General features: G+C 38.9%; 1 protein-coding gene across 2 annotated transcripts in view; it reads right to left on the bottom strand.

Moving 5' to 3' along the window:
* Nucleotides 1-2,293: 2,293 nt before the first annotated feature.
* The window catches only part of phf2 (PHD finger protein 2), a 35,223-nt gene continuing 9,778 nt past the window's right edge, over nt 2,294-27,738 (bottom strand). The window contains exons 2-22 of one of the 2 annotated variants that reach the window (XM_083892872.1): nt 23,547-23,632; nt 20,645-20,759; nt 20,077-20,237; nt 18,813-18,954; nt 18,510-18,696; nt 18,077-18,239; nt 16,566-16,653; nt 16,160-16,266; nt 13,754-13,845; nt 13,574-13,663; nt 12,324-12,668; nt 12,024-12,140; nt 10,149-10,264; nt 9,750-9,928; nt 9,271-9,338; nt 7,861-8,027; nt 6,730-7,058; nt 5,918-6,013; nt 5,716-5,825; nt 4,719-5,031; nt 2,294-3,455 (exon numbers count right to left, since the gene is read on the bottom strand). In XM_083892872.1, the coding sequence (XP_083748998.1) occupies nt 3,367-3,455; nt 4,719-5,031; nt 5,716-5,825; nt 5,918-6,013; nt 6,730-7,058; nt 7,861-8,027; nt 9,271-9,338; nt 9,750-9,928; nt 10,149-10,264; nt 12,024-12,140; nt 12,324-12,668; nt 13,574-13,663; nt 13,754-13,845; nt 16,160-16,266; nt 16,566-16,653; nt 18,077-18,239; nt 18,510-18,696; nt 18,813-18,954; nt 20,077-20,237; nt 20,645-20,759; nt 23,547-23,632 (3,160 nt within the window). In that variant the 3' untranslated portion in view covers nt 2,294-3,366. Of the gene's footprint in view, nt 3,456-4,718; nt 5,035-5,715; nt 5,826-5,917; nt 6,014-6,729; nt 7,059-7,860; nt 8,028-9,270; nt 9,339-9,749; nt 9,929-10,148; nt 10,265-12,023; nt 12,141-12,323; nt 12,669-13,573; nt 13,664-13,753; nt 13,846-16,159; nt 16,267-16,565; nt 16,654-18,076; nt 18,240-18,509; nt 18,697-18,812; nt 18,955-20,076; nt 20,238-20,644; nt 20,760-23,546; nt 23,633-27,738 lie in introns of both variants that reach the window. The other variant, XM_083892871.1, reaches the window with a different exon arrangement.

Raw genomic sequence — 27,738 nt, forward strand, 5'->3', positions numbered from 1 at the left:
AAAATATAGTCAAGACAAAATTTGCCCTTCAAACTGTGCTTTGGTCAAAGAACCAGCAAAACTGTTTTCAACTGTGTTAACATAATTGCACAATCATTTCTAATCATCCAATAGCCTTCTAATGCAATGTGTACCATTAGAACACTGGAGAGATGGTTGCTGGAAATGGGCCTCTATTAAAAACCAGACGTTTGCAACTAGAATAGTCATTTACCACATTAACAATGTAAAGACGTATTTCTGATTCATTTAATGTTATATTCATTGAAAAAAAGTGCTTTTCCTTCAAAAAATAAGGACATTAGTGACCCCAAACTTTTGAATGGTAGTGTACATTTTTTTTTAACTCCATCTAGTGGCGTAGACTAATAAACTCTACAATAATACTGATTGACCACAGATTTAAGAATAGAAATTAAGTGAAGCACGGGAGCGAAATGCAAATCTATGCGATTATGAGAATCAAACTTCTGTGAAAGAGCATCATCCTGTGCCTGCTGGAGAGCACTTCCACATTAACACACTTTTAATGGTGTTGAATTTGGCATGGTTTTCATTTCAGACTTGGCTGAAGTCGCTGCTGCAGCTCAAGGAGACGTAATCCCACACCGAGCTGGAGAGCCAGATTAGTGTGTGACCAGCGTGGTGCTGGGTTTGGTGCAATTTTAAAATATGACCATATGAAGCAGGAAAACACTTTTTTTTTTCTTTCTTTTTTTAGTCGACACCACAGAAGCCGTCACAATGCAAGTGGGAGAGGAACACATTACAAAGGAGGTTTTCCACAGTAACTGTATTGCAAAAGTAAACAAGGCGGACAATCATATAATTCAACAACAATATGTTTGCTCCTTGGAGTTTGCCATTTCTCAATGTCTTAAAAAAGTGAGCCATGATCTCAAACAGAATCGTGTAAATACAGAAAAATATAGATTCAGGTCAAAAAGGATTGTAAATACTTGTACTAGTACTGCAAATAACAGTAAGGGAAGACAGCTACAACAGGTATCATTCACTGTCCTGGCACAGTGGATGCATTTAATAGGTTGGACATACAAAAATAAACCACAACAAAGCAACACATATATTGTACAAATAAAAACGTGAAATATGTCCCACCGGCAGAGTTTTGATCGGAGCGCGTGGTTTTTAAAACGCGTGTGACTGAAACGCTGCTGCTGTGGAGCACAGCACGCAAAAACAAAAACAAAAAAAGACCACGGTGAAAACGAAATGGCGTGAGGGCGGCGAGGACACATCAGCTCAGTCCTATAATATTAACAATAATAACATGTCACATCGGAAATGTTTACCGTGAGGCCACGGTTACATTGACACTGAGTGAAGACGGGAGGGGGGAGGAGAGATGGGGATGTAGAGAAAAAAAGTCTGCTAAAGAAGATTCTAGTGTGTAAAATATCTGTGAATCCCCCAACACACACACACACACACTCATGCGCGCGCTCACACAAACACACACACACACACACACGTCCAAAAAAATAAAAACAAAAACTGTCTGCTGAGGGAAATCTCACAAGTCGATGAAATATTCAAAACAATAACTCTTAAGAATTGTACAAGTATAAAAAAGCTACAAACATTAATAAATTACATCACTGACACATAAACACTTCACAAGGTGCTAGTAAAATAATTCTGAAACCTTCAGGATACTAGAACTCGAACAAGAGGCTGGTCATAGAAACTTTAAGTCTTTTTTTTTTTTTTTTTTTTCAGTTTTGTTTTGTTTACATTTTATATAAGTTTTCCTCAAAGCTTCGTGTCTTGTTCGAACAGAATAACAATACAATTAGCTTTGTGTATGTAAGGCCATATGACAATAAAATGTATAATTCTTCAGTTGTTTTCCAGGCAACACCTTTAAAGATCCCGTGTGTAAAAAATATTTTTCAGTTTCAGCAGAAATGGAATATTTGACGTTTTTTACAGGCGCTCAATCACCTGACGGTTTTGAAATTGGTGATTTTTATTACCATGGCGTTAGTTTTTTGAGATGATTTTGAGGTTAAACGCTAACTGAATATAGTGTGTGTAGGTTCTCCGATACACTTTTAAGGGTGAGGTGAAGGCTATCCAGCTGCAACGTGCAACTTCACCAATACATTTTACACACTGTACCTTTAAATCTAAAGAGAGGAAAGAAACGTTAAAAAAAAAAATGAACCTCTGCTATTCAGAAACTAACACAATTTCAAATATGAGGACTATATTGGGTGTGTTTATGTATATATACATATATATAAATATGTATATATATATACGTTATTAGCAAAACTGGTAAAAAAAAAATATGTAGAATTAAGCCTTAAGGAAAAAAAGATAGAAAAAGTAGTAATTTAAAAGGCTATGTACAGGCTACATTCTATATACTGCACTGTGTGAAGCTTTAAAAATGCAGAGAGGAGACTCTTTAAGTTGTCGGTGCTGCCTGCGAAAGCAAAAGAAGAGAGAAAGTATCCCCATGCAACTGCAGACCTGACATGGATGAGGCTTATCATTCGCTACAGGTACCGCATTGGTGTCAGCGTTCATCCCGCTCCTCGCGTCCTAACGGTACGTAACACGTACGTACGTAAGCGCACGTCATCCTATAAGTACGCCAATTACCCGCGGTTCACTTTGTGCTTTACAATTGTTTGCGTGACCCTCTCGTTTTTTTCCTATCTTACGACACACAACACGAATAAATAAATACCAGTGCCGACGGTGCCCTGCAAATGTTCAGTATTAACATAATAAAGGGATAAATGCTCGAGTTGACTCCAATCACAACCATGCTAGACAACACACGGGGGGGGGGGGATCCTGGCCCTCGCCCGCCCGCCTTTCATCAGTGTCGCGATGATAAGCTGCATCCATGTAGTAGGAATTAATGTGTAAAAAAAATCCCCAAACCCTGGCCAAAGCACACATGCAAGTGAATACATGCAAGGGATACTTTCAGAAATCTTGGAATGACTGCAATGTACTTCTACTTCATGTTTTAGCAACCCCTGATAAACTGACAGCTGTAGTAAAATGACATGTTCTCTGAAAAAATATTTATAGTAGGTTCTGTACACTTTAATATCTGAAAGTTATAAAGTAAGTAGAGGCAAAAACCTATTTTGAGCGATGTTCTTCTTAGAAATTGAAAAAATGCATGATTTTCTTTCTTCTTCTCCCATCTTATTTCAGTTTTTTTGTGTGTTTTTTTTGTGTGTGTGTGTGTGTGTTTTTTTTTTCCATTGTTGGCTTTACTCAGTGAACGAGGGGGTGGTGGGGGATTGGGGGGTGGATGGGGTGAGGTTGGGATGGGACCCCAGCTCATGAATTCCCAGTCCTACAACAGTCTGCTGCATACTACAGGAGGAGCTTCCCATTTCGATGGATCTTTAAAATCTTTCCAAGTCTCTGTTTGGCTGTTGCCATGCCTTTCTTTAGCCGCTTCGCTGTAAGAGATCAAGATAAGAAAGAGAGAGAGAGGTAACAGAGTTAGTGCCACTGGTTTAGTACAACAACACAAGCCCTGATCCATGTTTGCTATTTCTTTTAAACATGAAAGAAAGTTGTGTCTAGTAAAAAGAATGCTCTAGGGCACCACTAGTGGTGCAAAGGCTGCATTTAAGCTGAAAAAAAATAAAAGTAAGCATCCATTAAGCCTTTCAAGTGCCTTCATTTCTGACAGTAATAGCTGTGGCTGAGTTGGTAGAGGGTCGTCTTCTGATGAATAATAATAATAAAAAATGAGGGTTTAAAGTCATTCATTAGAAGTTTCCAGTTACCAATTTTCCCACAGATTACTGAGGCTTAAAAGGTGCATTATGTAATAAATCTAAAGCAATTGGCCGTAAAATCCTAAAATATGTCACACTTACTCAGGAATAATGTTCATATAACATACCGAACTCGCCCACAGCAACAGTACAGCCAAAATATTGGCATTAAAAAAATATTTTGTGGACCGCAAATCATGTTTGTTTTGAACTCATGTTTTGGCATGTGGCGCCACCTGCCGCCGTCTACCAATCATTGCAGTCAGTAGAGTCTCAGCTACCGAGCAACCATGGGTTGCCAGTTACGTCTGAGTATTTTGAATTTGAGTGAAGTAACTGTTTTTGGCCACATTCTTACATATGGCGCCTTTAAAGACCTGTACATGAACTGCAGGTTTGGAAACTGTCTCATCACCAAACGCAGCAGTTATGTCGTCAGGATTATTCAGATTCAGACAGTTACAAGTGGCTCTGTGAGGCTGGGTTTAGATATAGTTGCCTCTTTGAGCCAAAATGTTAAATAACATATGAACAGATTCAGCGTCTCTGACAGAGCTCGAACCACAAATGTTACCACTTTAGTTTAGGTTGGTGTGAGGAATGGGGAGGAGGCCTAAGGAGAAGTACCTACAGTAAGTGGTCTGGAGGTAGACGTTTTATCTTCTGACTGTTTGAATAGAAGCTTCAGTGTCTTGCACTCCTAAATTCAAAATTCCACTATATCAACAAATCTACAAAATCGACCTCATAACAAATCAGGATATAAACTGAACACTGAAAGAGCTGACTGGAGAGTATTGATCGCATTTGTCTTACATCACCTGACATTTCTGGAGCCGTGCTGCTGAGTGCGATTAAGAATAAATATCTCCACAAGGAGATCTCTTTTAGGAGATAATCTGAGCGTAAAACAGCCTGATCGGCCCTGACACAGCTCACCTTTGGCATCTGCTGCCCCCACACGGTCTCCCTTCACCGCGCCGCTGCTGTTGGTGCTCGTGGAGTTGGTGCTGTTGTGGGGAGAGGACACGGACGGCCGCCTCTGGCTGAGAAACACTCCCGGCGCCATGGGCTGCGGCCCCCCCGGTGACTTGACCGTTCCAGTGTTGAACTCGTGGTCCGTCAGGCTGCCGTCTTGGGAGTCCAGATTGTGTTCCGGCGAGCTACTGTCCTGAGAGATTTTGGGGGGTTCCTCAATTACTATTGCCTTCTTTTTGGTGCTTTTCTTCTTCTTCTTGGTTTTCTGTTGCTCCTCCTGTCGACACATATTTTTTTTGTTGAGCAAATATTCGGTATTATATTGTATAGTATCGTGTATATTTATTGTTGTCTCTATGGCTTTACCATTCCAAACTGTATTAGAGCTGCAACTAACAATTATTAGTCGATTATTTTCTTTTTCAAACCTGGAAATAATGAGGTTCTCAAATGTCTTTTTTTGTCCACAAACCAAAATGATTCAATTTCTAATGATTTCTTTGTTATCTGGAGCAAATACATTAAAGAAAATATTCACATTTAAGAAGCTAAAACAATCGGAAATCTTGTTTTAATCATGAAAAAAGCTTCAACCCGATTATCAGAACAGTTGACGATTAATTTAGTAATCGATTAATTGTCTCTAAACTGTACCTCTACTCTAAACTGAACCGTACCATGATGCAAACACAGCATATTAGACCTGACTCAGGGAGTGTTTGTGTTTATACACAAGCTGCACAGGGGCGCATGGGTGGGGGCAAGAAGTGTTTATTCCACCAAACTGCTGTACAGCCAGGTTTTAATTGTTGTTTTCAGTCAAACTCCAACCTGTTTGCAGCGGCCTTGCTTTAGTAGCACAATGTCTCTGTTGCCTCCACCTGTCTCATCATAAAACTAATCAATTCCTGTGTGGGACATTAATAGTTACACACTGAATTCTTCTGCATCGACAAACCTGATGTGAAAGCTTGGCTGCGGCTGCGGCCAGTCCCGTCTCTATGGACGCCACACGAGCTCCATCTCTTGCCGGCCGCTCTTGTCGAGGGACTGAAGGTCCAACACGGGCTGTGATAAGATTCATATAAGGTTTAGATTGATCTAAATCCATTAAACACTACACACTGTCTTTGTTTAGTAGTAAAGCAGCTAGTTCTTACCTGTCGGGCTGTATGGAGTGTCATCACTGCTTTTCCGTTTTTTCGATCTCGACTTGAAAACAGGATTATCCTCTTCGGACTCCAGGGAGGGGTAAACTACAATCAGAGGTTTTAAAAGAGACGATAATCAGTAAACAGTCATTGGCACATTGAACATAGAAATTTGCACGTTTCTCTGCTTCCCATTTATCTAAAATGGTGGACATTGCTGGACAGCTGTGAGACAGCTGCCGAATACACCCCCCCCCCCCCTCCTCTCTGCTGACTCACGGCACAACCATTACAATCTGGACCTTTTAATATCTGATAATTGGATGATTAAGATAATAAATGACCTATTTACAAAAGGACGAGGTGAGCGCCAGTGTGCGAGGAAAGCTTCACGCGAGCCTGAGGTTTTGGTAGGGAAGAACGTTCCTGCTACAAACAACATGAGTGGGCCCTGATTGAAAGTTCAAAAAGAAAAACTAAAATAACACTTGAGAATGCGTGTTATTGGATAATTAAGGAGAGTTTGTTAGACTTTTTTCACAGCTTATCTTGGAGCTACAGGAAAGGGAGGGTTTGGAAAGACATTCAAGACTAATCAACAAAAAGCCTATCATCTACTAATTAAACACTGAAATAAAAGGGGCCAAATTTAGAGGTTAAGTCCCACATGTTAAACCACTAAGCTCAATCTGCTTCTAAGAGAACCTGTTCAGCAGCACTAAGAATCAGTGTGGATAATTATTTTCTAATATATTTGCTTCAAGAAATAAGTCAGGTGTGGGGTCAAATAACACTCAAATGGGTCGTAGTTCGGCGCTTACCGTAATCTGAGTCCTTGAAACATGCGTCCATGTGATCCTGCTCGTCGTCGTCGTAATCCAGACTCTCAATACTGCTGCTTTTCCTGGGTTTCTTCGGGAGCCGTTTGGTCGGCCGCTTGCTGCTGTTGCCGCCGCCGCCGCCGCCGGCCCCTCCTCCGCCGCCGCCCTTCTTGCTGACCTGCGAGCTGTACGAGTTGCTCTTCAAATCTCTATTGTTTTTGGACTGGCTGTTGCTCCACGGCTGCTGCAAGCTGTCTGAAGATGACAGGTTGGCCATGGACAGCATGCCCTGAATGGCCTCCTGTGTGCTGGGAGATGCAGGTGGCTGACTGTTAAGTACATCAACAAGAAATACACAACAATGCAGCCATTACACAGCGGTCAACATGCTGGCTCTGTATTTAACGTAAATGTCACCACTCGTGGTTTTAAACAAGATTATCATTTGATTTAAAAAAAAATTTAGTGAGCGAAGTCAAACTGTCAGATCTAAATATTCAATCACAGACTCTGAAAACAGCTTCCCACACCTATGAAGGTGATTAGCTGCTGAGCTGAAACTGTGAGCAAAGTGAGTGAAAAAGCGCAGGACTGGTTTGGAGGTGGGGCTTCGTTCTCTGCGATCATTAAGTTCCCTCTTCAAAGAACCAAAACAATTTGAGAGATTAACTAATTCAGCCAGTGTTAGGCTCATTTGTAGCTTTCAGTGTGGTGGAAACAGACCATCAAGAGCAGAACAAAACAGCAAACAGCAACCGGAAAAGGGAAAAAGCCTGGAGCCACGAAGTGCTTGATAGATTAACACGGGATGAAACAAACATTGACTTAACACAAACTGCAGACAGATTCCGCTGAGTTTTTTTTTTTGTTTTTTTTTTAAGCTCAGACCAAAAGTTATAAAATTCCACTTTTTCATCCATATCTGTGCAGAGTGAAAGTGGGTCCTTTGTCAGATCGTCACCCCCATTAGTAAGAACTAAATTGAATTTGCTGAGGGGAAAACTGGTCCACTGGGAGCCATTTTCAGAGCGTGTGCTATAAACCAAGTGTGTTTAGACGGCAACGTTCCTCTGGTGTTAAAAGAAATGGAGTGAAGGAGTAGAAAGTAAGGACATGAGGAGAACAGTCTACCTGTTGGTGCTGTAGTCAATCCCACCCACTTGCTTGCTCGCCTGCAGCAGGTCAAGAATCCCTGCAGCGCTGCTGCCCTTTTTCTTGACCTTAGAGTTGCGACCTTTGACCTCAGGCTTGGCTTCTGTGTCTATGTGCAGAGTCTCCTCATCTGAGGAGTCAGCGGGCTGATTGTGGAGGAAAAAGGACAGATTAGAAACAGACACGAGAGACATGGCAAGAGTTCAAAGTTTTGCTTTTTTGTTTTTGTTTCCTGTGTTTTAAAGGAGTCATGTTATAACCTATTTCTCCAAGTTAAACTAGTCCTAATGAACATGTCTGTGACATGCTTTGGTCAAAATACCATAAGGATGAAGCACTACAGCAGTTCAATCACCCTGCCAAAACAGCCCTGTTCAGAACACACTGTTAAGTAGTAGTTCTTTAGGTCCACCTTAAAGGTCCACCTTAATAAAAGTAAAACAAAACTTAAGGGACAGGAAATGACATCAGCCACAGAGGCTACTGGGAGCTAACAGCAGTTAGCATTTGTAAAAGTGCTCATTTGCAGGCGCTAACAGGCACATTGCTTCAGATATGTTGCCCTCGTCAGCACTCTCACGTATTCTACGGACAAAGCGGAGCTCCGAAAAACAATTCCAGGAATTTAGCACATTGTGACGTCCCAAGGAGTGCGGAAGTCAACATCGCAGGTTTTATCTCCTGTACTTAGACTGAGGAGGACCACAAAAACATATTTTGTCACACTTTGCCGACTGATAGGGCCACAAGAGTCCCAAATATAACTATTTAAATGATTAAAACATTGATTTTGGATAATATATCCCCTTTAAACTTTTATTTGGCAAGAATAATCAGGGGAGCTGCAAAAATGACCTCAGAGGTCCTGGACCAGTTTAGTCTGTAGACTGTATGTAAAAACCGACACAGTCTTCAGGTAAGGGCACCACTAGGCGGCGACTCTTCTGCAAAAAGAACTCTCTTTGAATAGAAAGGAAGTCTGTGGGCAAATGAGCTGACTTTTCACTTGATTTATAACATCAGTAAAAACTTTTTTCAGAGGATTATATGGTCTCAATCACTCGTTTTAGGTCTTTTGTGACATTGTAAATTATGTTGACAATAAAGCACGACACATAGAAGCGGACAGTGCCGTGACTGACAGCTTATAATCATCCAATAGGTGCCAGGTTGCAGGTCTGTGCCATGATAGAAACTGTTCTGTTAACTTCTGAAAGCCGTTGCATGTCCTGAGTGGGAAAATGACTGGTTGTTGTCATTATAATGATAGTACTTACACACAAAATAAACATGGACATGTGCGTGTTCAAGATGGAGCTGAGACCAATATGTCACTAATAATCAGTTACTGAATTCTGTAATGTAACAGAGGATAACTTTGACACCTACCTTAGACACCAAGGGTTGGAACTTTGTTTTTTTGGCTGCTTGTATGGGCTCTCTGAGATCTGACAGAACTGGAGGCAAAGAAATTCATGATTGAGCAACACAGCGAAGACGTTAAGGTTTATCTGAATCACTTGTTATTGTTAACTGCACGGTTGTGTATTGACCGCTAAACAAATCAGAGATGTAATTTAAAGGTTTGGAACGAGGCCCCTTTTCATATGCTAGAACATACCAAACAGATACATGCATTTGTATTACAAAAACCACCTTATCCAAATAAATAACACCTTAAAGCTAAATCATTTTCTTGACCCAGAAAAGAATAAGTAACCCTCAGTGATAAAATTACAGTTCTTTGCACTTTACAATGCTCAAAGCTGCATACACATTTGAAAGCAATACTCCAAGAGTGATGAGGTTTGATAGTTGATAGATTAAATGAGGTGAAACCCAACATGAAATAAGTCCAAAACACTCACAGGAAAGATCTCTCTTCGCCGTGTTCTTTTTTCGCCTGATGGGGAATTCGTCAATCTTCAGCTCCCCCTCATCTGAGACGTACTCATACTCATCTCTCACTGGCTTGCTTTTGTCCTCTTTTAGGTTTTGTAATGATCCAAAAACACTTGAGTTGGTCTGAGGTTTCAGCGTCTTGGAGCTGCAGGGGAAACCACAGGACAATGGGATGATGGGGGGGGGTGATAGAGGGTTCAGTCAGGCAGCTCCGAGTGAGGAGTCCTTGAATTAGCTCTAATGGATCTGGTGCTGATAGTTACATAGCTCTGTAATCACTGAAATGCGCCACACGAGAAGGTTAACATGCTCTTCCCTCGTAAAGGGCCTTTCATGAGACGTTTATGTCGCCGTTCCATACGTACCCGAGCATTTTCTTGTGAGATACAGTGAAGCTGAATTTGTCTTTATTGCTCGACAGAGGTGTTCTGTCAAATTTGCACTCCTCCTCCATTTTCAGCAGGGAGTCCGGTTTACTGTTCTGTAAGGTCAAAAAGGAAATAATGTCACACACACACACACACATGCCATGAGGGTAAAGTAAAGTAAAACGACCACGCTGATGTTACTGACTCACTTAACATTAGTTTATCACAAATACATTAGTGTTGGCATGTTGAGTGACAAGAATTTAAGATAAAAATAAAATAAATATTTGTAGCTCAGTTACATTTTCTCCACTGTGTAACATTTAGGGTGGGCTTATTGCTAGAACATAGCACCCATAAGTATGTTTGTTTAAGTGCATTATTGTTTTAAAATAAAACATTATTTGGTTTTCATAGCCTTACAATAAGCCTTTAATATGTACTTAAGACAAGGGCCTTTCTTTATGGAGGTCGCCATCTTGCTCCGCCATGTTTCTACAGTAGCCTGAATGGACAATATGAGCCAGTGTGGGTTTCGCAGAAGTTTAAGATGCAAATCGAAAATGAAAAAATCTGAGGGCCACCATAGTTTGTGTTTAAGAGACTTTGTTTGTTGCCATCTTCAGTCTCACCATTAGGTGTCACTAATTCTAACACACTGGCTCTTTGTGTGGTGAAATACAGTTTTTAAACTCTAAAGTCCCCTGTAAAGGCAGATTACAACATGCAGTATGTATAACCCTCAGTGAGTTACATTTAATCTTAATCATATTTTAAAATGACACCAAAGGCCCATTAATACTCCACGTGTGTTTTTACGTTTGCCTAAATGTTAACGCTATACCCTACCCTAGAGGGCAGTGTACCAAGTTGCAGACATAAGCAAACATGGCGACCATTGTGTTATTTAATTGCGCTTGAAAAAAATAGACTGAAACGCAAGCAGTATTTTTAAGATTTTCGTATGTCCAATGCAAGTTCTGACAACTTCGCCAGATCAAACCACAGCGTGCCAGCGAGTGAAGCCGATAAGTCAGCAAGCTCTGGCAGTGTGTCTTAAACTGGGCACTGCAACTGTAGTTTGCAACTTTAACATTTTCCTGGACCAGTGACTCTCTACTGCCTCCATGATTTCTGGTGGTATGGAGACGGCTCCTCTTTTGCGTATAGTATAAATGAGCCTTCACATGGCCTTAACCGCGTAATTTCCATGCTCACTCTACTCCGTGGAATCAGCTGTGATACGCAGTGAAGCTGAGGTCTACAGTGACCTTGGTAAATATCAAACAGGCTCTCGACTCTATCTGCAAGTGTTTGGCCTGATGTGACGGAGCAGTTGGATGCACATCCTTGCAGAGACTGCAAACATTCACCGTAACTCTGACCTTGAATTTTCCATGAAACTAAAAACCCTTTAATGTCTTCCACTCAACAAAATTACACTATCGCTCTGGTTAAACCGTCCCATGTAGTTCAGGAACAGTGATACAGAAAATGTTTTTGAAAAGATGAGGGCATGTGAACATACTTTGATGAAATGTGGTGGACATAAAGATGGTGTAATTTTATTCGGTAAACTGTGGAACAGCGGATGGTTTTGGAGCAGCTCTGAGGAGCTGCAGACCGATAACGTGCGGCTAAAGCCACATCATTATTTCTGATGACTTCTTTGAAGTGAAGTGTGCAAATCACTTTTGGGCGATCCTGCATTTTCTTCCTGTTTCGGGCTGCTTAGCCTTCGAAAGAGCTCGAGACTCTTTTTTTTCCTAAATGACAACAAACCTTCAGCCTGTGATACTATTTACTTTGGCCGGTAACGAGCAGCCATTAGTTTTACAGAAAGACAGAGCGTGCCAGCAGAAATGATCTTACCTTATACTTCCATTTTGCTTCAGTCTTGTTTTTATTCTGCTCTCGCATTTCAAACTTCTCCACATTATTCTGCTTGGATATTTCCTTCTCTGATGTACTCAGGACATTTTTAACAGCCTGAGACAGAAAATATTTAAACAAAGACACAATTATTAGAATAAAAAAAAGAATCTGCCAGATTAAAAGACAATATGGGTTGGTTTTTTGCATTAAGTAATTGTAATATGACTTTCTACTGGAAGGAAAACAAAATGGCTCAATTAAATCTTTTAATTTGTGCCAACATCCACATCTACTCACCTTCATCTTTTTTGGCTGGTCCATTTTACTCAAGATGTCCTTTGCATGGGACTCAAGAGCTGCGAAGCTGGAGGGTTTAGGAGGCGGCGACGACTCTTTCGCTTTTTTCGCCTTCTTCTTTCCTCCTTCCTTGACCTTCGGCACCTTCGGAGGCTTCGGGGCCTTAGGTATCTTTGGGGGTTTGGGAGGCTTGGGAGGTTTGGAGGTCTTCTTTCTTACTTTCTCTCTGCTGGGTGACGGAACGTGAGCCGGGGAAATGGGCTCCTCGGGCTCGGAGTGGGTGGATGGTGGCTCCTCCACGGGCACCTTGATGCTGGGTTCACTCTTAATGGCTTTTGTTGCATTCTGGATGTGGAGGCAGGGAATTGTCAAGTGAGCTAGAGTTGCTCAGGGAGCATTTAGTATCACTTTGATGAGGAAAAGGCGCATGAACTGAAATGAATGATTGAAAAGATCGCTGACAACTTTCATAATCAAATGCTTGAGAGATTTGACCCATCTGACACCTGTACCTCTGCACCTATTGGTACTAGGTACGGCACCAGGTGTCAACATACTATACACGTCTAAGCAAAATGTTACTAATGTCACAGATTAAGGGAAACAGGTTAATTCTCCCATAGACTTAAATAACATTTGTTTATATATATTTATACATTTAAACAGCACTTGTCATCATAAATGTGGTCATTGTTAGACTGGAAGACATAATATTTAAAATTAAATTAAAAAAAAAAATCAAGAAAATTTAAAAAGCAAACAAAAATCTGATTTTAAATAAAAATAAAAGTATGTCTTAATGGGCAACAAGTGGAGTCGCCCTCTAATGGCCATTCAAGAAATTACATGCATTGGACACTTTTGGCATCTTTGGATCTGAAGACTTGGTTCAATTTTATATGTTATCTATGCACTTATGTCAAATACTTATGAGTACAACATCAATGAAGCATCTGGAATCATTATATATTTCTGAAGCTGATAACAGCTTAGCCATCAGCTCAAATGTTACATAGAGTTTGAAGTAATGTCTCTATATTACATACTATTTCAATATTGCTTATGATAAATACTGTGTTATAAAGCTAGAGAAGGTTGCTCTCAAAAACGTATTGTTCAGGTTTGAAGGTAATGATAATGTTAGTGGCAAAAATAATTATGTCTCTTGCAGCAACTTGTGACATTTAATCCACCAGCAAACAAAAGAACTCCAACGGTTTCTTTTCAATACTGACAGTCAATAAAAATACCTCTGACAGTCTGATCTCTTTGGCAAGATCCTTAATGAGCTGTGATGGTTTCATGTTCTCTGGAAGCTCATCTTCATGTTCCAAGAGGGCCTGACGGAGAGAGAACAGACCAAACCGTCAAGAACGCCACCCAAAGACAACCGGCGCTGAATGTGCAGTTACGTCCTCTCAGGTTCATACCTGCTTTTTAGTCCAAGCTCTGAAGGCTCCATTAATGATTTTGGCACCATGTATCAGATATGGAGCTGGCTGCTTATTTGCTTTATGTAAACCTACAGATGAAGAAGACGAAATGCAAATGTTATAGCACTGAATCAACGCTGACCTTTCAACTTGGACGAGTCAAACTTAAATGTAACTCCCGTGCAGCTGAGATTTATAGGATCTAACAGAACAGATGAGGAGTGCATCCTGTGTCAACAAAGTAACTGTGTGTCTATACAAACTGTCCTGAAACAGCCGAGCGACGACTTGCGCAGTAAATCTCAGGGCAACATCAGCTTTGTTGTTTTTATACCTGTCAAATGTTTGTCTTGTCTATTAACAAACTGGCAATGAGTTTACATACAACATGTGTATGTAATGCCCAAGTATGAATAAACCTGGTGTAATAGACCTTTTCTAAACAGGTCAACATGAAATAGTAAGACAAACACAAGTGTTACCAATACTTGCTTCCAATTAGGGATCCACTTAGGGTTTTAAGAGAGCCAGAGTCATGGTATTGTTCATACACTTTAACCTGTAGAGGCTGTTTTTTTTTCTATAAAATGTTTTTTTTTTATATTTTCTGGATGTGTTCCAATAAGTTAATTGAGAAATAATGATAGACTATAATATATAATATGACTTAATGACATCAGCCTGTCACATGTTTCTGTGTAACATGGTTTGAATGTAGGTGATCGTTACTAAAAAAAAGCTAATGTGTTTCAGAACATTTACTACAAACAACACATACAGACGGCTCTCCGTCACAGAAAACAAATCTGCAAAGAATAACTTTTATATTCCTGGCTTCTGTTAGTTTCTGTTTATTTATTAGTCAAAAACTGCATTCCCTGTGTGCATGCGTCGTACCATGGTTTGTTGTCGAAGTCCTTTATAAGGTTTAATGCCCATAGTTGTTCCAGGTAATTGTAATATTTGTGTCAGTGTTGTAAAAGAAAGAACCCTGTTAAGGATACTGGTCATTTTCTTCAGGATAATAATAAGCATCACTGCCATTAATGCACTTTAAATGTGATACTGACAAAGCTATTGTCCACACAGTAATTACAGTTTCAGTAACATTACTGCATCACACGTAACGTAGGGTAGAGTTGAGGGCATTGTTTTGAGCAGAAGTGACCTAATAAAGGGGATTACACTGTGGAAACAGGGCTCATAATGGAACAATGGAAATATTGATGATTGCATGTTTAAATTCAATATTAAACTGGAAAATCAGATCATAATGACAAGCTCTGGACAATGCAGTTATTGACCACGAATTAAAATATACTGCAGATTTGATTCTATGTTATTTGTGGGGAGGGTTTTTGGAAAAATAAAATAGTAGTAGCAGTTATGCTGTAATGAAAGAGCTTATCTTAACATTGTGTCATGTTTGTGGTTATGCAAAAAGGCAAGTTACTCCTGATTTGCATTTATACAGATTTATACGCTCGGGTAAGGATGTTTGAGGGCTTCATCAATATTTGATTACTAAAAGAAAATCTGATCATTTCTAATTAGAGTGATCTCTGCTGCAGTGATCTTTCTGAGTGACCTCAAACATCTGGAATAAAAGCTAATAATGTGTTTATACTAATTCATCTCCGATAAAATAATGTGCCTAAAAAACTCATTTATCAATTTATCAAAGTGACCTACACACTGCATGTCTGGCAGGTTAGACTCAACAGTCTGGAATGAGATGCTTTAACTAAACACTTGATTGATTGCTTGACATGAAGCAAACCCAGTTTTAATGCTGGCTTCCTCTCTAATTTAATGGCAAATAAAAGCGGTCCAAATATGTAAGCAGCCATTTAAAAGGTTTACAACCAAAGCGGGAAATGATTAAGACGGAATAGCAGTGACAGAACTGAGTCTCTCTCGCTCTGTAAAACCTGACCATGAAGCAGAAATGAATAACAGCGTATTAATGGCACGGCCTTGCGGGTTAGAATTAGTGTGCGCCACACACAATAGCAACACACACATTCATAGAAAATGGTGGAAACATAAACAGTTGGCCCAGGCCAGCTGAGGAGAGTTTAAACACAGGCGTGTAATGGAGCAAATGATTCTAACTGGGCCAAATCTTTTGAAGCTAATCATCTGTGAACTCAGCGATTCATCGATTTAATGACTGAAATAATATTCGAGCATCCAGCTCCTCATCTGTGCAGCAGACATGCAACCCTACGCCTGCACGGGGGAAAAAGAGGAAAAGACATTTCTAACAGTGTTTGTGTTTTCTCTGCTTTGGCGCATTCTTCTTCGAAAACATGTCTCGTTGAAGGAGGATGCAAGTTCACATGCGAATACCACCGGTGTCGAGCGAACGCTAGATCCACGAGACTGATCGAGGGGGTTCACCTTTGAATCGCTCGAGGAGATGTCGTCCCACATACCAGCACGCCGTCTCAAAGTTGGGGAAGGGGGTGAGCGTTTTGACCTTGAGCCGCTTCTCGATTTCATACGCTCTGAGGAAAATAAACCAAGATCGTTTAGCTAAACACTGTCATGTATTACCAACAGGTTTATGGCAACAAGCTATGTAATTCACAATGTATTTCCAAATGTGGAGGCAGTCTATAAACACATGGGTGGAATTTGGAGCTAAAAACAAATCCCGAATGAGGAGCCAGTGGAAACTCTTGAGGAAGATCAGCCACTAAATCCCCCCCCAAAAAATCAAGACATGGCAGCGCGCAAGAGGCACGGCAACAACGACGATAACAGAACAATTGTGTATGTGTAATGATGAGACAGTCGTCCAAACCTCATTTGCATCTCCACGCTCAGGTTGTGGACAAAGTGTCCAGAGAAAGCCAGACAGTCGACTGGGGTCAGTATTGCATTGATCCAACCTGCAGAGATTCCACGGAGGAAGACACAATTATTATCAATAATTAAATATAATCATGAATTAAATTTTACACTATATTATGTAACATAGACCAGTGGTTCTCAAAGTTTTCATACCACCTGAGAAAATAGTAAGCGTTTAAGTAGCAGCGTTAAAATACAGTGGTGTAAAAAGGTCGAGCAAAGTTGGCTACAAAGAGGTAAGGTGACTCTAATTATTATTATTTAATTTACTATATATTTTTTCTTACTTGTTTCATTTTCTACGCACAAACAATATTTCTGATTTTCCTCCAAGTACCACCAGAGGAAGCTCACGTACCACTGGTGATACACGAACCAAAGTTTGAGAACCATGGATTTAGAGCAGGGGCCTCAAACTCACAATGACCTGGGGGCCAGTAAACATCTAGTCTGGTCTAGAGGGACCAGGTCAAGTGAAAAAAGTCCAACAATTTGGGAAAAATTAACGGTTTAGTGATTCGAAATTAAAATTATCTCTTGATAAACCATCATGATGTTGCAATTACAAATATTTAGACTGACATTGCACACCATTTCAAAGGAAAAGTGTTTGTTTTGATAAATAGTTCAAGACAAAAAAAACAAAACATTTATGACGTGAAATGAATCTGTAAATAACAAAACCAGACAGAAATAAAACAGAATTAAAACATTAACTCAAAATATACATGTAGACAATTGTAATTAAAACACTAGACAGGCTTATATATAAATTAAATGTGGAATTTTGTAATTTCAAAGTAAGTGTGGGGCCGCAGGACATCGACTGGCGAGCCGCATGTGGCCCCTGGGCCACGAGTTTGAGTACTTGTCAGTTATAAGGTATTAATTTGTTGAATAGTTAAAAAAATATTTTATTCACTGCTCAACTGATCCTTAAGAAAATGGATGATATTATTATAGTCACCAACCTTAGTTCAAATTCAAATACATCCCTTCAATTACTATCAGGAATACACAAGCATACATAATAAAACAAATCAAGTAAAAGCTGATTTCTCTTGTGCTTATTCCAGTGTAAAAACCAGTGATGAAAATAATCTGTTTGAAATTATTTAAAACTCAATTTAATTATTTTTTTCCCAAGCTAAAATCCAAAGACATTAAACTAGCCAAAAAAACACACATGAAAATGCACTTTACTTATTCAAATGGCGGCCCGTGGGCCACATGTGGCCCCGAAGTGACCTCTTAGTGGCACATGGGTTAAAATATGACAAACTAATTTACTTACATTTTTTTAAAGAGAAACAACTGTGACAGCTACTATAGTGTTTTGTTTTTATACATTTGTGCTGGTTTTAAATATTAAGTTCTGTTTGAAAATGTGGCCCAGCTGAGTAAGTGAACAGCCCTGCCTTACATCATTCGCTATATTTATGAGCCGACTGTAGTTCTGACCTGATGGGATGAACAGAGTCTGGCCTTGCTTCAGAGTGCATTTGTAACACTTGTCCACCTGGTCAGCGAAGAACATCTCGCTGTGATTGGACGATGACCTCCAGCGCTCGTACAGAGAGAGGTTGGCAGACGTGGGCTTGATGAGGAAGAAGATCTTCTCTCCCTGCAAACACAAGTGCAATCAGGTTTTCTGGCATCATCATCATCATCATCATCCTCCTCATCACCGTAATCATGTGAGAGATACTGTAAAATAATGTCTTCCACATTTCCTCTTGATGGCCAGAGAATCATTTCAGAATTGAAGGAAAATCAGTGAAGCATAAACAGTGTTCTCATCATATTAGAGGCAGATGACACTGACTCATGCACACTTTTTATGACACGGTCATTTCTGGACGGACATGCAGCTCAATCCGGGAGAGATACAGACCTTCAGGATGTGGTACCAGACTGAAGCACCCCCACATTCGATGTGGAAGTCTGTGTAGCTGTCTTTGACACAGATCAGACAGTATTTGGTGACTTTTGGCTTCCCGAGCAGCGCGTCGTCGGGCCAGTAATTTTCTACCCAAGACAACTGCCGCACAATCTGAGGACTCTCCACGATGCTGTTCATCCTGTCCCACGGGGAAAAAAAAAAAACAACAGAAAAAAACAACTCAGCACCCACCATGAGTTGTTCAGACAGGAATCATCACAAGTCAAAGCTCGTTTTTAGAACAACGGCGTCTACCTCGTGTCTGAGAACTCCAGGTTGATGACGTTCAACACCTTCTTCCTGTTTGTGCTGTAGTAAAAATCCACAAATTCTTTCAGCTTCATCGTGCCGTCGGTCTGTTTGGTGACGTCCACGACATCCACGCCGACGTCAGGACCTGCGAGGACAACAGGAGACGCAATGAAACAAGCTGAAGAAACAATAACCAGCCACAGGCCAAACATTTGCTTTAGCCTGCAAAGTGTTTATCTAATTAGGTTTGTTGCAGTGGACTGTTGATATCTAACAATGATCTCATCAGAGAGCACCAGCAGACGGGATATAAGAGGACTGAAGCGCCCTCTAGTGGCATGAAAAGAGTGGAAAAAACTCTCTTTTATTCATCTTTACTGAATTATTTGTGACTTTTCATAGTTCTCTCATGCACTCATCCATTTTAATTATTATTATAAGCATTAATAGCTGCAAATATAGTACAGTGGTGTACAGAAGTATTCAGATCTTTCACTTACCGGCCTACGACACTATAATTAATCATCAATTACAAGTGCATGAGAGTGAAAGGTATCTTCATGAACAGTATTATAAAATGTAAAAAAATGAAGTGTATTTAAGTGTAAGAACAACAATAAAAACCTCTCATAAGTATATTTGTGTCTGTGAAGCGTCTGAATTCAACTCAAGCAACTACTGATGACAATGAAGTGAATACTGGCTTTGATACATTTATTTATTTTCAATATACTATGTTTAACTGTGAGGTGATTCAGTGTGTGTGTGTGTTTTTTTTATTGTGCTTATTTGTGCACTAAATAGTGCTAAATAGTGCAACAGTCCAAAGTCTGGCACACGGGCCGTGATTTGATTCGGCCCGCAGCTTTATAATGTTTTATATGATAGAATGTTGGTGCCATGTACCTGTATATATTATATACCAACAGAAATTACATTTTTACAACCAACTTCCAGATTTGAAAGAAAGGCCATTTGTTCACTCCTGTATGGCTGAGATTTGGTTACATTGCCATTCAAAATGATAATTGTGACAATGAAAATAACATTTTTGTTTGTGTGCATTTGTGTGTAACTTTTACTGTTAAAAAGCCCCTGTGAATATTTATCAATGATCACATTATCAAAAACTTTTAGGGACATATTTATATATAAAAAAAAAGTTTGGACAACCCTGCTGTAGAAGGTGCAGGATAAGTCCAGCAATGTTAGTAGTTATAGTAGTAAAAGGTAAAGATATAGCTGCAGTAGCAGTGTTGTTCCTTACCAACATAGTTCTCCACATCACTGATGTAAAAGGTGGGAGCAGGCATGGACAAACCCAGGCCATCTTTCTTCTGAACCAGGACTGGGTCGTTGAAGCCGTTGTCCTCCAGGTAATGCATGTTGAGTTGACTGCCGCTCAGTTTGACCACCACATCCTCAGCACTGAAAACGACAACAACAACAACACACACACGGTGAAACACAGAAAAAGAAAGAGTCTGGATGTTCTGATCTTGTCGTTAACCGAGGAAGTGAAATGACATCCGATCACGACACTGGTAACATGTTAAACTATCTAAGAAGGGTGACTTTAAAAGTTGAAAGACAGTGCCCCCTACTGGGAGCAGTAGTACACTGATTAACCACACTGACGGGTTGATATTTAAATTTATTACATTTCAGGAGGCATAATCAATATGAAGAATCAGCTCATTTGTTATTATAATTAGATTAATTTAATGGCCAGTTAGACTGAGATTAGTCTGATTATTTTAATTAAATTAAATGTCATCACAGTAGCACACATTATTCCCCAGTATATTAAAAAATGTGGGTAAAAGGGTTTTTACCTTGGAAATGTGCGACTGCGAAGCTCCTTGATGAAAACCTGGCTGCCGTTTTGAACAGCCTTGATATCTGTGCTTTGCCCTGTGTCATGTTTGCTCCAATTCTTTTTCTTTTTCACTGAGAGAGCAGAAGAAAAAAGTACAAAATATTAACATAGATTACATACATCAACAAACAGAATAGAAGTATCACACAACAAGAAAATACATTAAATCAAACTCATTGCAGCATATTTGTACTAATCAGTGATCACAGATAAAGCAAGTGTCATATTTGAAATCACTATTAGCACCAAGTTTCCAACTGTTGCATGATTGACTGACTCTTTAGACATCACCTGGCTGTGCTTCTTCTGCTACTGTTTAATAACACAAGTTAAATCTGTTAAACAAAAGATAAATCACCTAAAGATTATCTTGATTACCTCTTCTCTGAGACTGACATGAGCATCACACATCAATGTCCTAACACCAATAAATTAGAGGAAGCCTGACTCACTGTTCCACCCAGTGTACCAAGTCCAGTTTAATGCCCAAAAAAAAAAAAAAAATTCTCATAGGTTGTTAATCATTGGTATTAGGGACGTTAATGATGCACCAGTATTTTGATGAACTGCCAAAAGTTATGCTGTTCTTATACAGAGGGAGAGGATTTAACAGACTAAGAATGAATCACTTAATTGACCCACAACTTCTGCTTCTTTTCATCTGTGTGTCATTTCTCTAGACCACTCACTCATTCATCTTCCACTTCACAGACACAGGGAGAACATGCAAACTGCCTGCAGAAAGGCCCTCGCTGAACCGGTTCTTCTTGCTGCAAGGGCAAGAGTGCTAACCACTACTTAATATGCTTTTAATCTAATAATTTCATATTTGTAATTAACTTTTAAATTGCCGTAAAATATGGACAGTAGATTGTACATAAAAGGGAATAAAACAAATCCATGGTGTTTAAATGATGTGTTATTTTTATGAGTAAGTGTCCAGTGTCAGCCGATCAGTGCGTACAGGCCTAACATGCACTCAGTGTTCATTTGTATAATAATAATTAGGATTTGTTGTGAAGCTAAGCCTTTCAAACATGACATGGAGCCCAGCTGTAATAATGATATGCAAGTTCAGAAATAAAGTGTTCCGAGTTTTTGTATCCCATCGTGAAAATAATATGTATATATATATATATATATATATATATATATATATACACACACACACATATATATACATATATATATACACACACATATATATATACATACATACATATATATACACACACATATATATATATACATACATACATATATATGTATGTATATATATATACACACATATATATACACATATATACATATATATATATATATGTGGGAATTATTGATCCTAGTCTTGTGTATTGATCAGACTCGTGATTTAAGAGAGGATTTTCAGGTTTCAAAGCCGTCCCCAGCACTGGGCTGTTTAAGACCTCACATACTGTGCAGTTACGATTGAACAACAGCAGGGAGCGCATACACATGAAACAGAGCACTGATGTCATTACCAGCAGAAGAAGAAATCAAAAACGCCTCAAGCAAATGTGAGGCAAGATGAGGCGGCCTCCGCCTCTAAGCTGCACCTTGGGCAGAAGACAGTGCAGCGACAACCATATGATGATTTTCCTGTCTGATTTTTTTTTATAGGTCACATATTCAGACTATTTTGTATTGTTGAGTCAAAGTTATGATTCATTTTCTTTTTTTTTTCTTTTTGTTCATACAAAAAATTTCCAAATTTAAAAAAAAATCAATTTTGAGTACTTTTTGCTCAGGTGTGTTGATAGAGTTGGTGAAATAATAATTTTTTTTATCCATCAGATTGCCTAGGTTATGCTGAAAAAAAAGGATAAACAGTCCATGTTGCACATTCTTACAACCTCTGTATATACTGTACATTTAAACAAAGTAATGTAAAAATCATCCAAAATGCTCTGTGTTCTGAGGGTTAACTAATTTGCTGCCATTGACGTCAATACGTTTTACCATCAAAAGCCCTTTCTGTGTGTTGAATACACACATGAACATACATACAAACATACATGCAGTTTTTATGTCAGATGTAAAACTTGTTGATATAAAGTACATTTGTAAATAAATGTTTTGCCATCAAAAGCCCTTTATGAGTGTTGTATTTGTAGTTTTATAGAAGGAAAACACTGTTCAGATGTTTGAGGTGTCACTAAAGCAACAAATATTAGGCCCAAAGCCACTGATCTGCTTGAACTGCCTCTTTTCACAAAAAGCTTGTTTCCTCCTTTTGTTGGTCAAAAACTATGTTTTTGGTGAAATCAGCCTATTTTCTAATGAAGATTACTAAAGAATGGAAAAAGGTAGAAACACATTCTTTTCCAGATGAAAGAAGAAAGTATATTCTTTCTCTTGGTAGTTTCACTGTTTAAAAAGTCATAGAACACAAGATGGGTCAAAAGTGTGTTGGAGAACCTCTGGAGCCTCCAGTTAGCATCAACACTACAATAGATTTATTGTTTTGTCCACTGTGGGCTATTGTCAAAACATGATGTGACAAAATATAACATAAATGATATAAACAACAATGCATACAATCAGGTGATTGTATAGTATAATTATTTTATCCTCAGTTTCTGCCAAATTAAAATTGTTTGAACCTGAATCTGTGCTGCTCATGTACAATGTTTAAAATTTAAACTAAGAAAAGGAAGTGTGTTTCTAGAATCTATTGTTGTTGTTTATCAAGCCAATAACCAACAATAACGTGTGAAATTAATTTGCGACTCTAATTAGTATTATTCATTTTTGATTTATTTTATAATTATGACAATAACTACACAAGCGGGGGAAAGTAAATCAGTTACTTTGTCATTTGAATTTCAGATGCTACTTACGTGTGGATTTACCATGAGTCTTCTCACAGTTTGGACAGTGATATATGTCGATATCTGGTGCGTCATCTTCATCCACTCCAACGCAGCTGAAACAACAAACAACAACAACAGTTTAGTTTGAGAGACCTTAAAGATCCGCATCTCAAAGAGCGTAGCAGCTTCTCTATTCGATCTCCCACTCTAATCACTACAGCAGAGCTGTTTCAAAATCAGTCTCTGTTCATTTATGTAGGACCTCCAGAGTCCCAAATATAAGGATTTAAATGATTAAAATGTTCATTTTGCATAATATACGACATATAAGAACAAAATCAAACAAACAAAAAATACCCCAAAACACCAAATCTTATCACTCAATAAACAGATTGATTAACAGACTATTCAGGTATACAGAATACAGAGTATTGACCAGGAAAACATTGGGATTTTGAAGTTTTAATCCACTTAATAAATATTTCCATTGGTTGTTTAAAGTGAACAGAAAACACTGCAATAACCCTTTACAGTAACTCGTGGTTCATAGTGAATGACAGTGAAAGGACAGACTATTTAATAAAGTGCAGGTCACAGCAGGAGAAAGTGGTAGGACAATGAAGGACAGGACAAATCAGACAGTAGAGACAGTAAGGCTATAAATACCATTCTACACACTGTACATGCACTGTATACGTTTTCATGCACGTCAGCACTGTGTGGTTTTCAGCATGGCTGTTGGGGAAAAGGAAAGGAGCTGCGACCGATTACTCGATTATTCATTGATTACTCAATTCATCGTCAAATGTTTTGATTTGTCAGCTTCTTAAATGTGAATATTTTCTGGTTTATTTGCTCCATATAACAAAAAAAAACTCCACAGATGAATCGATTGTGAAAATAATCACTAGTTGCAGCCATATGTAAGTATGTGGCCACAAACGGTTACTACATTCACATTCAAAATACTTTTTAGGTTTCGTTTTCTGACGTAACTAGTAACCCGTGGTTGCTCAGCAGCTGAGACTCTACTGACTGCAATGATTGGTAGATGGCGGTAGGTGGCGCCACATGCCAAAAAATTATTTCAAAACATAAACATGATTTGCAGTCTGCAATATATTTATTTTAATGCAAATATTTTGGCTGTACTGTTGTTGTTGGTGAGTTCAGTTTGTTATATGAACATTATTCCTGAGTCTCTGTGACATATTAGGAGGATTTTATGGCCAGTTGCTTTAGAGTTATTACATAATGCACCTTTAATATTCGACTATTATAACAATCGATTATTTGGTAGAGACATTATTAACCTCGGCCAAGGAGGTATATTTATATACATATATATTTATATATATTGCCGGCGTTTGTTTGTTTGTCTGTTAGTTAGCAACAATTTTCAAAAAATGTCCGCCATCACTGGTTACAACACTCGCTGTCTGACCCAGGGGTGTATTTTGTAGGCACCGAGCTGCCTTGGTGGAGGTCTGCACTCTCCGAGTGCTTTTCTAGTTAGAGGATGTCGTCACTTTGGGTAAATGAAAACCATGGACCAAACATTAAGTGAGACAATAGTCAATAGATAAATCAATAATGACATCCCAGTAACATCTAAAGGCTTCCGTGGTGATTCAAAATAAAAACACAAGCACCAGATGATGATGAGAAAATGTGTCCTCTTTGACATGACAACAGTAAATACTCCGTGTCTTCACAAACATGCACATTCCACCCATGCAGAGCTGCTGCTCCCACATTTAATGGGCTAGGAGTTTCCCAGAATGTTTTTATTTTTTTGGCTGTCTGAAAGCTCAGCAGCTTCACAACACAGTCACTGAACCAGTGGATTAGAGGTGGATGAGTGGACACACAGTGGAAATGACATCTGTAACATACATAGAGGTCCCCCCCCCCCCCTAAACTTCAGAGTAAAAAATGTGCAAATAAACACAGATGTTCAGACATGTTATGGCCACGAGGGACTCACTAATGTAGTCCGCATGGCAGCACGGCCACTTCAGTATGATGTGGTGTAAATATGTCACTGTGACCACAGTGAAGCTGCGGCACAGCTCCCCGACTTTAACGCACGTCGTGATATCACATTTAACTTTTCTCTGCTTCGGTGGATTTCACCACTGATTTATGAAAAGAGGATTTATTTTTAAACCTGGGCGAAGTCGAAGCCACATATCTGAACGCTGTCATCACTTTGGGAGCTGCAGTGCAGTAGTGTTCTTGAACGCTACCGAAACTGACTTTGACCTTTTACCTTCCCGAGGGGAGGTACAAGAGAAATGACCTGCACTGGACAGCATTCCCACTGCCAGTGGTTGTTTTGCTCAGTGGTGTTTCTTTTTTCTGTTTTTTTCCACCCCTGCGTCAACCCCCCGTGCATGAATTGTGATGTCACAGATGTGCCGAAAAGAAAACAAGTTTGGGGGAAGAAAAAAAACAAAACACCACCAAAAACACCACCAACTCCTCAGCCCTGAGTGATAATGTTACAGTGGTTACTATTTTGCATCTTTTACATTGGTCTCAATTGTTTCAAACTTTTTTTTTTGAAAACAACAGAAAATATTGAGCTCTCAAAGTAACTATAAATACACACTACCGTTCAAAGGTTTGGGGTCACTTAGAAATGTCCTTATTTTTTTAAGGAAAATCACTTTTTTTCAATGAATATAACATTAAATAAATCAGAAATACACTCTATACATTGTTAATGTGGTAAACGACTATTCTAGCTGCAAACGTCTGGTTTTTAATGGAATATGTACATAAGTGTATAGAGGCCCATTTCCAGTGTTCTAATGGTACATTGTGTTTCGCATTAGAAGGCTATTGGATGAACAGAAAACCCTTGAAAACCCTCGTGTAGTTATGTTAGCACAGCTGAAAACAGTTTTGCTGGTTCTTTGACAAAAGCAAAGTTTGAAGGGCAAAGTTATTATTTTGAATAAAAATCATTATTTCTAATCTTGTCTTGACTATATTTTCTATTCATTTTGCAACTCTTTTGATGAATAAAAGTGTGTTTTAATGGAAAACACAAAAATAATTGTACAGGTGACCCCAAACTATTGAACCGTCGTGTATGATTCTCCACCAGATCAATGATACTGAGCACAGTTTTAAAACGTAAGGATCGCTACAAACATTAATGCTAACCGCCATGTCAACAGTTGCGCTCACGGACGAAAGGTCGACGTGCTTTGAAGAATCGCAGACGTGATGTGAAGTCAGCACACAGCATGTCCTTTAACCATTATTTTCCAATCGATATTGTTGAATCCAAATCCCTTCTATCAAATACTAGCCGTGTGTCCATTTCTATAATAATATTATAATAATAATATAAGAATAGTTTCAAATTAAATGTCCTTACAAAGTGCAATATGATGCCATCATAGCTTTCGAGTCTGATGTTGAGCTGCATGATATGGTCTAAAAAAAAATCATATCATTACTGGTGCAACTTACTTTGATTTAATAAAAGATTCATAACAGATATTTGGGCGTTAAATTCCTGCAGCACTGCAAACATTCATCATAATCTGTTCCGACAGACATTTTGTCTTTCATCAAAATTACTGAAATGTCTTCAGATTTGGATATTACACATGGTCGTATTGCAATTGCAGGTATTTTGCGATTAACTGTTCCGGCCTAATCAGATGTCAAATTGCAATATGACATAGTACAGTACATTATTACATTATAGTGTCGACCGCTTAAATACATATATAAAACACTAATAACAAGCTCATTAAAAGCTAAGAGATATAACAGGAGTAAAATCACTGAAAAGTCACATTAAAAGAGTGAGTCTTCAAATGTGATTTGAAAACATCAACAGAACTTAAAGACGTAATCTTCAGACGGGCTGTTCCACAGTCTGGGGAGCCTTGATAGCAATTGTAAGCCCTGTCCCATTTTTTTGTTTCAGCCTAGATCTGAGAAAGAAAAAAAAAACAGTAAAAAGGTATCTGAGGTTCTTAGTGAGTGGAAAGGAATATGTGTGCCTAGTGTTAAAAGTTCCATTAAATAACCTGGAGCAAAGCTGTGCAGAGCTTTAAAAGTCAGCAATAAAATCTAAAAACCAATCCCAAAAGCCACGATGGGTGTGATTTGGTCATATTTTCTAGTTCTGGCCAATATTCTGGCAACAGAATAGAAAAAATACACGTTTATGGAGGATGTAAAATGAACATGC

Source organism: Microchirus variegatus (genome assembly GCF_963457635.1).
Source record: "Microchirus variegatus genome assembly, chromosome: 7".
Lineage (NCBI taxonomy): Eukaryota > Metazoa > Chordata > Actinopteri > Pleuronectiformes > Soleidae > Microchirus > Microchirus variegatus.